Genomic DNA, 14,125 nt, shown 5'->3' with positions numbered 1-14,125 from the left:
TAGAGAGAATAATGCTAAGAGAAATAAGTCAAAGAAAGAAAAATACCATATTATCTCACTCATGTGGAATTTACAAAGAAAACAAATGAACAAAGAAAAAAAGAGAAACCAAGAAACAGACTCTTGACTGTAGAGAACAAACTGATGGTTACCAGTAGGGATGTGGAAAGGATCGGAAAAGAGGGGATATGGATTAAACACTTATGATAAGAAAAAAACAGCACTTGTCAGGTAGAACAGTGTTTTTTTAAGCAAGTGTTTGTTAGGGAGATCTTAGGGCCATATTTATTTTGTTCTACAGGTACTAGCTTTTCAATGAGCATGAATGATTGTGGAGGCCTTGAAAGCAGTATCTACACAATCGGAATTTGCCTCTGCCTTTACTCCCCACCCCCCTACTTCCATAAATTTGATCTTGCCTGCCTACAGCCCACTTTTTCAGTATTCATTTCTCTGGCATTAAGAACCAGGGACATCATGCACTAACCCCCTCACCCCCCAAAAGTCTCTGATAAATTCATTTTGCCAAATGGAAAGGATTAACCAGCTGATAACTCCTCCACCAGTTATTCATTGGGTATTAGGTGCCAGGCATTTGCAAAGGGTAGTTTTACATGCATTAGCTAATTTAATCCTCCAAGCAATCTCATGAAGTAGATTACCATGATGAACCTGTTTTTACAGATAAAGGGAGCAGGGTTTAGAGACACTTAATAAACCATCTTTCCCTGGGGTATTTACATTTGAACAGTGGACACAGAAGACTGCAGCCAAAAAGTGAATCTGCTCTTAAGAAATGCCAGGCATCATGTAGAGGTCATAGATGAAGTCTTTGATTTTTAAAAAATGTTAGCCTTGTCTTTCCTGACTTTTCAGTCAAAGAGGAATATGTATTTCTTGGTCATCTAGGAGGTTTGTGGGGTCTTCTAAAATACTGAGAGTTTTATTTGTATGTTTACAGATTTCTTTATCCACTGTCACGGTGAACTCATTTATTTACCATGGGTTCTTAGCAAAGTAAAGTTGTTTTTGTTTTGTAGACATTTGCCTGAAAAAATTAAGGATGACCAACAGCTGAAGAATATGAGTGGCCAATGGTTTTACGAAGCCAAGGCAAAAAGACACAGAGACAGAATTCATGGTGCAGATATCATCAGAGCATCCATGAGAAAGAAGAAGCTTCAGGTAGCAGGTGAGTTGCTGTAGCTAAAACATTTTGAGCTGGCATTTGTTTGGGCAGGTGTTGTCAGGAGATGGGAAGGGTGTTAGAATTATTACTGGAGTCTGCTGAGGGAAGTCATTTAGAGCTGCACTTTGCATAGTGTGTAGTCCTCCAGCTAAAAATATTCTTTCCCTGGACTCGGATGGATGAAAGCAGGGCTAAGGGACACAGGGTTATGTAGAAAAACATAGGAAATCCTTTAGATACAGTGTTACTGTGTTGAGTTGTAGTAGTATAAACAACTGGGGCTTATAAGGTGCTTACCACCTTCATTCCTTTGGCTTCTAACTGAAGATTCAGAACCATTTCCTCTGAGTAGGATGACAGGAAGAGATTAGCTTCCCTTTCAACAATTTTGACATCTGCTGCTTCTTTAATCAACCAAGTATATCATTTAAGGGACTGTAAAGACAGTATTTTGAGGGCTTCTTAGAATTATGTTTGGTTTATTAAATATGTATGGTGTGCCTTCTTCCTGACTCTGAGCTAGGCAGTGTAAACTCTGACCCCTGAGGACAGCCCCTGTCTAGCTCTAGCCTATAAGGAAAATAACTGTCCCCTCCTGAACATTTAATATGTGATAAGCATTTGCTCTCTATTATTTCTAACCATAGCAGCAGTCTCTTAAGGTAGGTATTCTTATACCCATTCTAGATATGGGACATATCAAGTTCAGAGAAGTGAAGTTACTTGTCCAGGTTATATCACTGGCAAATGGTAGAGCTGGGATTTCATTCTTTCTGACTCAGAGCCATACTCCTTGTAAAGAAGGGCCTGTTGTTTAGTATGTGCCATGCATTACTTGTATCCCTCTTGGTTTTTAAAACCATCCACGCCTTCAGAAGTCTTGGGAGGTACAAGTCAGTACTGTGGATTCTATTTTGCAATTGACAAAACTAGGCTTATGTGTGAAGAGACCTATGGTGAATACCACCCTGGAATGTGACTATTTGGAAACCGGGAGCTCTTGTATTGCTTCATCTTAACACCCATGTATAAGCATTCCAAGCACTTACTGGCACTGTGGTCCAAGGCAAGTTTCCTGAGCTTTTTGGTCCTCAATTTCCAAATCCGTAAACTTGGAAAATAGCTCCTTCCTCACAAGGTAATGCATGCATGCATAAAAACAAAACAAAACAAAAGCCAACAACACTGCATCTGACACTTAGTATAATTAGTTAATGCTAATTACTTGAGAGATGCTGGTAAAGAGTCCTGGGTGTGCAGAGGCAAAAAGAATTTATTTCCTGAAGAGGGAGCACCAGAGGTTTTATGGGGGACCTTGGCATCTGAGTTGGATATTGAGGAGTATGTATAGAACTTGAGTGTGTAGAAGACTGGAAGAAGAGGCAGTGGAACATTCCAGACTAGAAGCATTTGTTCCCCTTTTGATCCCAGAGCCCAGACTTAAGTCAGGCACATTGCTGATGTTCAGTAAGTGCTTGGTAGTGATAGTGTCTCTATCCCAATGAGGACTAGCTGCCCTGAGCATCCCCCGGCCATACATATTTTGTCCTGACCCCAATTCAGGTCAAATTCACCTAGAGGTGGTCAGAATCTTGCTGGAGTGGTCTCTGCAGTTACCTGCCCATTTAAAGGTATGCTCATACTCGGGAGAGTCTGCTTGGGATAAGCTAACATCACAGGAATCTATTGACTTCTTTTGCAGATATAATTCTGATTCTGGGGACTCAGACTCTTGAGTGATTGCCTTGGCACTCCAGGAAGGCCTGAAGTTCAGGTCTGAGCTTCAGTGACAAGAGCTGCTAGGAAAGTTGTAGGTCATGGAAGTGAGAGATAACTTTCCTGTATTTACGGTTTCCTTTTCAGCTGAACAGAGTAAGGACAGAGCAACTGAGGCAAAGGAAAGCTGGGTGAATAATGTCAACAAAGATACTTTCCTTCCCCCAGAGCTAACTGGTGCTGTAGAAGAGCCAGAAGATGGAGCCCCAGCAAGCCCAAGGTAAGACAGAGCTCATGAGGACAGTCACTGCATGTGGGATTCATGGCTTGGGGTGCTATGAGCACAAAGACCAAACTCTTCTCACAGGCTCTGTGAAGTATGTATGAGAGAATTCTGGGCCCTGATGTGGATAAAGCCTGAGCAATACTCTTTCCCAGCTTCCAGAATTTCTAATAAGTCTGAATATTAAGTAAAATTAAAATGTTAAGTAGTGATTTCTTCCAGCACCAACAATAGCTGATTTTTATTTGTATTAATGATTTCACCTTAGAGTAGAATGAAGAGGTACTTCAAAATAAATACAGTCACTTCAGAGAAGAAGTGAATAGAGAGATAGAGAAGAGGTGAATTATGACCAAATTGTAATAACCTGGTGTAATAGAACAAGCTCAGGCATGGAAACGAGACATGAATTCAAGTCCTAAATATGCCATTTATTAGCCTTTTAATAATGGGCAAGTCATTTGACCTGAGTCTCTTTTCTTAATCATAGATAAGAATGATAGTATATACCAGGAAAGGCTGTAGTGAGAATTAGTGATAACATATGTAGAATACCCGGCACACAGTAGGTGCTTAATAAATGCCTCTTCAGGATGCAGGTTGTCCTCCATATTTCAGTCTTGATATTCTTGGTATTTTCCATATCTGTTACCATCTGGCCAAAGTGTACATTGTGCATCCTTCTTAAGAAGTACCTGATTGTGGAGCTACATTGCTACAAATGTTTTGATGATTTGCTTTTAGGTATTTAAGGATCTTCCCAGATGTTCATCCCTTGGAGGTGTAGTTGTTGCCCTTTGATGAAAAAGCAGTTGTATTTTATCTATAGCTCCTTGGTGAAGATGGTTCAATTCAGAGTCTCCAATAGGGCTGAAGTCGACAGATTTGCTGATCGTACAATTACCAAGTCAGGTTCCAAGCCTGAGGCACATGGGGATCAGGGTTGTTTCCAATATAGATTACAGGTGAGGGAGAGAGTCTGTAATATAGGCATCAATAGGCATTTCAGAACCAAATATGAGGCAAGTTATATCACACAGACAACAGAATACTGATTCTACTAAAATACCCATTATCCATTTCCCTGGGTGGTAGACTGGACTGTTTTCCCTCTGGGATGATTTATAATTTTCTCTTACATCTGTAGAAGCCATGTTGGCTGGAAGTTAAACAATAAATAGCCACTAGTTGATTTTGTGACCTTGCACTAGAAGGGACTAACTTCTTGGGCCTTTGGTTCCTCAACTGTAAAATGGAATAATAATGATTTGCCAACAGGATTATTGAGAACTTAATTAGCTAGTACATACAGAATTCTTACCATGGTCCATAGCACATAGTAGGCATTTAGTAAATGGAAGTATGGGCCCTCACATATAGAGTAATAACATACCCCTACCACTTCCCTTTGGTAACTCCCCATTTACCAGCAATCTCCCTAATGAGATAAAGGATTTCCTTCCATAGGGAAAGATGAGACCTGAAATATTAGAAACTTCAGGAGTGAAAACACAGTCATTTAGAATCATCATCAAGTTGCTGACAACACCTCCTAAGAGCCAGTTTGATAGGGGACAGGGACACCAGAACACTGACTAGGGGTGGGTACAAGTCCCACAGAAGGGGAAAGGAGATTTTGGGGTGTCAGAAGACCAACTTGGCAGTTTTACCTGGGTCAGACTTTCTGTCCTCCCAGGAACTCATTTCATCCCAAAGGGCCTGGGGGATAGAGACACCCCTGCCTTCATAGCCCAGCTAATTTTCTTTATGACACCATGTAGGCTGATGGGTATTTCTCCCCTGTTTCTCAGTTTGATGCTACTAATACAGCTTCCACAATTCATGTCTCCACTATTTTCTGCATTCCTTTGTGACCTTAGATGAGTCTTCCTGGTTTCATCTCTTAAATCAGAGCAGAGCTGCCTCACCAGGATATTATGAGATTAAATGAAATGAGATGTGGAAACCACTTAGCATTTCGCAGGAGGAAAGAAAATTGGCAATTTCCAATGGGTTTGTAATTATGTTATTATAACATAGATGAGATATGGTCGAGAAGGCAAGGATAAAAATGTCAGCTGTATCTAGTATGCTTCACTCATTATGTAACACAGGTGATAATCATCCGGAACTGTGGAAGGGGCTGTTGTATACTCCCTCTTCCTATGTCAGAAACTACTACTCATATCCGGTTCCTGCAGTGTTTCTTACCTATACTTTAACCTTTGGGAACTGGGTGTGTTAAGTGTATTTTGGGGCTTGTCCTTTTAGAGGAATGGAACTTCAATAGAATGACTCAGTACCTGTCAATATTTTCTTAGCCAGGAGTCAGGTGTCCGGGAGTCCTGTGAGGCCACAGTGACTAGATATTGCAATTTCCACAGGAGTTTTTTCTAATAGACTCTGTGGCAAGATTCCTTCTTTCTCTGGACACAATTCTGTGTGGTCCTGCCTGGGAAGAATTGAAACATCATGCATGCGCAGCATGAACTCAGGCGGTGTCCGCTACCTGTGTTCTTTCAGAACTCATCTATGTTTGCACCTGTCACACAAAGAAGCAAAGAGAGGTTCGATGACCAAAGGAGTAGACTCAGGTTTTCTTTAGAATGGCAAAGGGAAAACTGCAAATGGTCACAGTTCCAGTGCTGGTTGTTGAATTTTAACTGGGCAGTGTTGGCACAAACTGTAGTAAAATACTAGTGTTTTGTTTTTTTAGAAAATGTGTATTTCTAGTCATCATAGCTTGGTACCTTTTAAAAAATGTAACAAAAATGAAATAAACAACAAAGACATCCAAAATATAAACCCTGATCATGTGCTGGGATGCCTCAGCAAATTGCTATATATGATTCTATATGCATACTCTCAATTTCTGTACGTACCTCATAGTGAACCAGTAACAAACAGTTCTCAGGCTGGCACTGGTCCATGAACCACACCTTGTAGCACATTATGTCATTTTCAGCCCCCAAATAATTGGGGCACATATTTTTTTTTAATTGGGGCACATATACACAATAATCCACAGAGCCAGGCTGAACCAAGGTGGGGAATGGGAATACATAATAAAGATGTGAGAAGCTCCTCTCATGAGAACAGGACCCTGCCCATAAAGGAGGAATAACATCTCTTGACTATAGAGGTAGACCTGCTCTGGACAAGAAGACCTTCCCTTGTTACTTGAGATAACATAGTCTGTGAAACTAGCTTGGGCCCTCTGGACAACACCGAGAGTCTAGTAGCCTCTCTACTGAGAAGAGTCGTAAATGGTCCCACTCTTGGTGCTTCTTTGGTCTGAAGGAACCTGGAAGTGGACTGGCCCTGTAGTTTCTGCCCCTCTCTAATCTCTTCCTTTCAGACTGCCTCTCTGAGGCCTGGTCCCTGTGGTAGCTTATGTTGTCTTAGCTCTGTAGTCAACATTGGGCCAGTACTCTCAAAACATGATGGTTCTTTAAGTGTTTTCCAAGTTTCCCAATTCTTTCCCCCTTCTGGTTCCTCTTCCCATGCCCTTCCCCATCCCACATCCCTCTGTTGCCTGGTAGCTTCTCCTTTCTCCTTTAAGGGATCTAACATGCATTCCACTTAAAGAGTACTTCACCTTTAATAACTTCAGCCTGTGTGGATGGAAATTTTGAGCCTCTTGGCTTTTCTCAATGGTCAGCCTATTGAAAGATGAGTCTAAGCATGTTTGTGGCATCCTAACACACAGCCCAAGTAGTTCTTGTCATCTGGTGTGTAGTACAGATGAGGGCATTTCAGTGAAAGGAGTCAGAGGTCTGTCACGTGCCTGTCTCCCACACTGTGCAGACTTTCTGCTGGGAGGACTTCCAGTTTCTGATGGTTTCCAAAGATTAAAGAATTATCTTTCAAATACAGAAAAGCCAGTGCCTTCAACCAAGGGAAGCAAGGTGTTTGGTGCACAGAGGACTATGTTAGGGGCAGTGGGCATCTCAGTGCCCTGGCATTACACCAAGGAGGTGGTGGTAGCATACTCTGACTCTATACATACCAGCCCTGATTGATGTCATCAGTCAAAGGTCAGTGACTGCTTTTGCTGGAGAAAAAATAGGGGGTGGTGTAAGCCAGCCTGAGACATGGCAGAAGCATTCAGAAAGGCCAGAAGAAAGGCAGTTGCAAGAGTGAGATGTGGAGAAAAATAAGAAAGAGAAATAGGTTCAAATGGTTAGGATGGAACAATTAACCCATAGGTTAACTAGGCAACTCAGGCTATTTATTGGAAATACAGCATTTAAATGTCCTTGTTTGCAGTTGATTGGGAACACTTATTTAATGTCTTGCTAGCACCCAATAGGATAAATCATTCTGTAGGGTTGCTAATTCATTCTTCGTTCAGCCATTTGTTAAGTCAGTTGGTAATTATTAAGTGTCTATCGTATACAAGATGATAGCTAGGAATTTAGATGAACAACATACGGTTCCTGTCCTTAGGGAACTTATTGTTTGCAAAAGGAGCTGACACGTATAACCATAAATTGTGATGTGGTAGGATAAGTATAATTAAAAAGCTGTGGGAGCACACAGCCAGCAGCGCTGACCGTGTCCAGGGTGAATGGGAGGGATTGTCAGGGAAGCTTCTAGAGATAGTTATATGTAGGGCAGCTCTTGAAAGATGTGAAGGATTATGGCAGGTAGACATGGGGAGAGGAGAATACAGGCAGTGGGGATGACTTCGGGGCCTGGCATGTTGGAGACATGGAAGTAGTCTAGTATGGTGGGTATACTGTGTGAGTGGTAGGCAGTTATGCTGGAGGAAGAGGCTAGAGCCAGATTGTGAAGAGCCTTGAATGTTGGCCAAAAGGCTAGACTTTTCCCTTTAAGTAACAAGAAGCCATTAAATGACTTTTTGATCAAGTTTACTTTTTAGAATCATCATTCTGGTAACTTTGTGGAAGATGGGGTTAGACAGCTCAATTAGAACATTATAACAGAAGTTTAAGTGAGAGTTGGTGAGAACCTAATCAAGGAAATGGAGAAAAGAAATGTCTAGAGTCTTAGAGATGAAATTAGAAGAAATTTGAAGTGTTTGTAAGACACAGCTATCTGATAATCTATAAAGGATATGAGAATCCCTTGATGAGAAGTTCTCAACTGTGACCTGTAGGTTAGAACTGCCCAAGGAACTTCCAAACATTCAGATTCCCAGGGCTGAGTGTCACTGCATTTCTTTCTCAAAGTTGAGGACAGAGATTATTCACCACCATATCCCATCTAACACATGGTAGGCAATCAGGAATAAGTATCTGTGGGATGAATGAATGAATGAATGCCAGCACCGTCTCTCATTGTCCTTCAGCACACTTCTCACTACCTGACATCATGTTCTATATTTACTGTCTGTATGTATTATCCCTTCCCCCCAGATACATGAAGAAAAGGACTTTTGGTTTATTGCTATATTTTGTTTGGTTTACTGCACTATTCCTAACACCTTCAACAATGGCCAACAAGTATCACATGGAATGAATAAATAAATGGAGAATAGGTGGAGAGTGAGAGTCTGACCAACTGACTGGAAATAGTTGATGAGATAATTATGAAATAAAGAATAACAGTGAATGAGGTTAGTGAACAAACGAATGAATAAATGAATGATTAAATGAAGTGGTTTGCAGCTCAGGAAGTGAGTAGGAAGAGGAAAAGGAGAAAAGTCAAACTACAAGAACAGGACTGACCCCCTCTGGACTTAATTGGAGAATCAGTTGAGCAGTAGCACCATGAGCTCTGGTGATTATAAAAGATGGAAGAGAATGTGAGGAGTTTTCTCGCCTTCGGACAACGGCAAGAGAGGGGCATTCAGGATAGAGAACTGGAAGGCACAGAGGCAGGAGGGAGCTTGGCTACTACAGAGGTTTGTGATGCCCATTCATCAAAAATATCCCTAGAGTCCTGGGATCAAGTCCTGCATTGGACTCCCTGCAGGGAGGCTGCTTCTCCCTCTGCCTATGTCTCTGCCTCTCTCTGTGTGTCTCTTATGAATCAATCAATAAAAAATCTTAAAAAAAAATCCCTAGAGAATGTGTCCAAAATGGATTCAGGAGAACAAGGTAAAGCCTTCCCTGTGGTATTTCTTTCCATGGCATCAGCACTTCCCTGTGACATGTCAAAGTGATGAGTTTTCTTACAAGGGAAGTTGTGCATCCTCACTTCTCATTGTTTTTGGTAGAATTAAAACATTGTTTTGTTCTAAGTTGTCATAATGAACGAATATGCTAGTCTCTAAGCTTGACTGCCTATGCTTCAGTAATACTTCTCCCACCGACCTTCCTCTTAACCTTCTGCTGAATGGGAACCAAGCAATCAAAACCATGTCTTTACACAGACTTCTACCTCTGAAATGAATAATACTTTTTTAAAAATTTTTTTATTTATTTATGATAGTCACACAGAGAGAGAGACAGAGAGAGGCAGAGACACAGGCAGAGGGAGAAGCAGGCTCCATGCACCGGGAGCCCGACGTGGGATTCGATCCTGGGTCTCCAGGATCGTGCCCTGGGCCAAAGGCAGGCGCTAAACTGCTGCGCCACCCAGGGTTCCCAATAATACTTTTTTTTTTTTTTTTAATTCTCAGAAGGTTGGGTTTTTAATTTTTTTTTAATTTTTATTTATTTATGATAGTTACAGAGAGAAAGAGAGGCAGAGACACAGGCAGAGGGAGAAGCAGGCTCCATGCACCGGGAGCCCGACGTGGGATTCGATCCTGGGTCTCCAGGATCGCGCCCTGGGCCAAAGGCAGGCGCCAAACCGCTGCGCCACTCAGGGATCCCCCAATAATACTTTATATATTAATTAATTGAAATAAATATATATATATTAAAAATATATTACTAATGTTAATGACTAACAGTCATTACTGTTATTTCTTTCTCCTATTCATATTCAACTATATTTCTAGAGCATGAGTAGAACGTATATCCTATGTTTGTAGGGAAAAAGTGAGACTTTACTTTTGCCAAGGATACCTGGAGATAATATACTGTCTTAATCAAAGGAAAACAAACATTTAAAATTAAAAAGAAACCTACAAAAACCAAGTCTTTAGTTCTGAAATAGTATTAGTTTTTCTAACGTTCTTTTTCCTGGAAGGCTTTTGTTTATTCTCTCTCAATCTCTCTCTCTCTTTCTCCCCCTCTCCCTCCCTATCTCTGTCTTACAGATGGATTAGCTATTTACCTCTAACCCTTCAATAATAAGATCGATGTGAGGCACCTAGCTGGCTCACAAAAGCAAGGTAGAGATGCCCATCTATGGACAGTACATTTGATCTTTGTTCTTGGATACGTTGCGTATCCAGTGATGTGACCATTTCATTTCTTAGAGGCCTGCCCCACAGAATCCCTTATATTGAGGTCTTTAAAACAATCTTTTTTAATCTCATAGACTCTTGGATTTGCCCACATCACTTGTGGTGGAAATAGTTTCACTGTGACATCAGAGTGTCTTACACTTGGCTGAGACTATACACGTTAGAGAAATCTATAGCGTGCAGTGTGGTGGCACCAGAGAAGTAATGTTTTACTTAAAAAAATACTGACTTGAAAGGCTTCGCCTAGCATATTTTCTAACTTACTCCCTCCCTTTATTCCTGAGCCATTTCTTTTGTTTATTCATGTGTTCGAGCTTCACTGAGTGTAACATATGCCAGCATGGTGCTGGGTGCTGGGGATGTGATACAGCATTAACTTACAAGGACCTCACCATCCAAAGAGAGAGGTCACAACAACAACACGTGAAAAAAATCACTTGCAGAGTTTACTTCTGATTCAGCACTGTTAATATTTAAGCTGCAAAATACCTCAAAAGGTATAAGAGGTCTGCTTTTATTTTTAACTATTTAAGTGAGAAAGGCCTGTTGCTTTCATGTACTTAGGAGCACTTTATGGCTGGACAGACACAGATGGAGTGTATGGCTGCCTATGTAGTGTAATTTAAAGCCTCACCTCTCTCCCCAGTGTCCTTGCAACAGTACCTAACATTATTATTTCTTTATAGTTAAGTCTTCAAAGAGTTATGTTAAAATGCAGATACTTTTAACCCTAATGCCAACATCATAATGTAATACTTGAATAATTCTTTTAACAAAGTAAACATATTCTGTCTAAGTGTTCCTTCTGGCAGGTAGTTTTTGAAGGGTGCCTGAGGGAGCTATTACAAGCACAGGGTGTGGAATTTGGCTTGCTACAGTTTAAAAAGTGCATCTTGTGGAGTGTACTGAATGTCTTTTATATTCAGGACACAGTCTACTGCCTCCAAGAGGGATTCCAAGAAACAAAGACATAGTATCTGGCTATAAAGAGACTACTCTTTTAGGAAAAATTATGCATCCGTATGTGAATATCTGATCACATGATAAATAGTGCCAGACAGAGAGCAAGTTTCTAATCCAAAGAACCAATGAAATGTGCTATAAGATTCGAGACAAGGAGACCCACTTCCACCTGGGTTGATACCAGAGCAGCATCACCAGGCAGTGAGATTTGGACTGGGCTTGGAGATGAGAGCAAGGGCTGAGAGCACAGCAAAATACGTGAAGGCTGGGCTGGGGGATAGGCTGAGTGGAGATAACAACCAGTCAAGAGAGTTTTGGCTGTAATGAGTAGATAGACAGCTTTGTTTAGCATGAAGGGTCAACAGAAAGGAAGAAAATATACTGGGTAGATGATGAAGGATCTCCAGTTCCTTCCTGACAAGTTCCAACTTCATCCCACAGACCTTGGGGAATCCAGGGAAAGGTAACGAGGAGAAGAGCAACATGATCAAAGTTGTATTTGAGATCATCCCAGCTTACTGGTGGAATGCTGAATGGATTAGAGGGGTGGAACTTCAGAATCAGTAGGTCAGATGTGAAGTTAATAGTCAACAGAAATACAGGAGGTAACAATACACCTGGAAAGGAAGTGACAGATGTGAGAGTGACTGGGAAGGAAGAATCACTTGGACCTCAGTCGTCTTGCTATAAACCACTGCTTTTTTTTTTAAATAAGTATTTATTCATTCATTCATTCATTCATTCATTTATTCATTCATTCATGAGAGACACAGAGGCAGAGACATAGGCAGAGGGAGAAGCAGGCTACCAATGGGAAACCTGTGCAGGACTCGATCCCAAGACCCTGGGATCATGCCCTGAGCTGAAGGCAGATGCTCAACCACTGAGCCACCCAGGCGTCCCATAAACCATTGCTTTGTTACTGTGAGAAATCAGAGGCAGAATAGCCTTGCCATTGTTATGATGTTCTTTGGGGTCATGGTCAGACACACCTGGCTCAAATCCCCAGCTCTTCCTGAACTCATTTTGTAACATCCAGCAGATTCCTCAACCTTCCCAAGGCTTGATTTTCTTATGAGTCAAATGAGGAGAAAGGTACATACCTCCCAGGGATGTTGCAAAAATCAATAGAAGATAAGATGGTTGCTGTAATGATGGTTGCCAAATAATAGGCAGGCATGCCAAACGTTGCTGTATTCCTCAAGAGTAGTAAACCCAGAGTTTAAGAAGTAGCTATATTTTCACAGACAGACTTTGAGGTCTAAGACTCTTGTTTCATTTTTTCAAAGTAAGCAGACTAACCAAGTAGCTAACCACGTGTCCCAACCTCATCTCATTTTCCTCTCTCCCAACCACATGCTAACCTGGTGAGTACTGTGTATTTCTGTATTTTAGTGTACAGCTGTGTGCTCTGAATGTGTTTTTTCTTCCTCTATTTTGCTTTCTGAGCTAAGAAACAAAGACTTAAAAAAAAAACTATATAATATGCCTTGTTGTTGTTTGGCAGATAACATGGATTTTTAAAGGAAAGCTCATGGTTGCCTATCTGCTTCCATCTTCCTTGGCGCTGGTTCAGTGGCCTTCACCTTTTTAGTTGTTCACCATCTGTGGCCCAGCTGCTCTATACGACATTGCAGGGGGATAGAGTGATGGTCAAGATGGTACTCCTGAGAGATATCCCAGTTGGCTGTGAGAGATCAGATACTTGTGCACAGGAGGAGGTTACATAGTAGTCATGATGTACATTGCTTGATAGAGTTTAGTAAGACAGAGATTGAGTTCATGTCTAGTTTTATGATGTGAGATAGAGGTACTCAGAGCTAGGGACCTGAGTTTCCAAGGAGCAGGGAGGAGAAAGTGCAGTGGTTCTGCTTATCCTTTGTTCTTGGTGAGTAAGAGGAGAAAGGAACAAGGTGGCAGAAGATGTGTGTTCCGTGGACAGCCCTGACCAGCAGCACTTGGTTCAGGTCTTCTGATCATGTGAATGCTTTATTTATAAGGAGATAATATAAAATGGTCTAAGAAACTGAGCCTGGCATGTGCTGTAAGGTTCCCCATGTCACTCAGTGGTGTCTTAAGATGGCAGTCAAGATAAATTGCTTTCTAATCCTGAGCTATTGGTTGTTTTTATAGTGTGGACTGAGTTCTCTTAGTGACCAGCTGCTTTTTTTCACATTGACTGCTAGAAGACTTGATAGAAGTTTGAGCCTACCAGATTCCAATGATGTGTTTTTCTATTAGCCTTAATTCTGGCTCCATTATAAATTTCCATTCTTGTTCCCTGCTCTTCCCCTTCCCGTCCTTTCCCCCACTCTTTGTCACATCTATGTGATCAAGATGTATTTTATATACATCTGCCTCATCTGCCACAATTCCTTTCTGGAACAATGAGTAGGGTAATGAGAGGGAACATGGCCTCCATAGAAGTTCAGTCTCTTCCTGAGACTAAGTCTCTGCAGAAATAACAACTGGAGTGCAGAGGGAAGGAAAGGAAGCCATAGAAACATGTAGCCTACAACTGGAGTCACTGTATTCTTGGGCCGGGCTCCGTGTCCTTGGGGCACATTGCTCTCCTTCCGCAACCTCTGCTTCCTCTGCTGTATGATGTAACGCCAGCACCTTTCCAGGCATTTTCTAAGTTCTTGACTCT

The 14,125-nt window shown here is 41.4% G+C and overlaps 1 protein-coding gene and 1 long non-coding RNA gene across 14 annotated transcripts in view; one reads left to right on the top strand and one right to left on the bottom strand.

The window, feature by feature from the left end:
- SYTL2 (synaptotagmin like 2) overlaps positions 1–14,125 on the top strand; it is a 116,909-nt gene that overhangs the window by 64,394 nt on the left and 38,390 nt on the right. For 10 of the 11 annotated variants that reach the window (XM_077867295.1, XM_077867296.1, XM_077867297.1 and 7 more), the window contains 2 exons: positions 1,041–1,192; positions 3,053–3,185. In XM_077867295.1, the coding sequence (XP_077723421.1) occupies positions 1,041–1,192; positions 3,053–3,185 (285 nt within the window). Of the gene's footprint in view, positions 1–1,040; positions 1,193–3,052; positions 3,186–12,785; positions 12,843–14,125 lie in introns of those variants that run through there. The other variant, XM_077867301.1, reaches the window with a different exon arrangement.
- Positions 3,623–14,110, bottom strand: LOC144295010 (uncharacterized). Of its 3 annotated transcripts, none has more exons than XR_013362361.1 (4): positions 13,992–14,102; positions 12,579–12,674; positions 5,492–5,640; positions 3,623–4,167 (listed from the first exon to the last, which is right to left on the bottom strand). It is a non-coding gene; the product is annotated as an uncharacterized LOC144295010 (long non-coding RNA). The 3 variants fall into 3 exon arrangements; XR_013362360.1 differs by having other exon boundaries at positions 12,579–12,666; positions 13,992–14,068; XR_013362359.1 differs by having other exon boundaries at positions 12,579–14,110.

The sequence above is a fragment of the Canis aureus genome, chromosome 23 (genome assembly GCF_053574225.1).
Source record: "Canis aureus isolate CA01 chromosome 23, VMU_Caureus_v.1.0, whole genome shotgun sequence".
In the NCBI taxonomy this organism is placed as follows: domain Eukaryota; kingdom Metazoa; phylum Chordata; class Mammalia; order Carnivora; family Canidae; genus Canis; species Canis aureus.
Note: the sequence above shows the minus strand (reverse complement) of the source record. Positions and strands in the feature narration are given on the sequence as shown.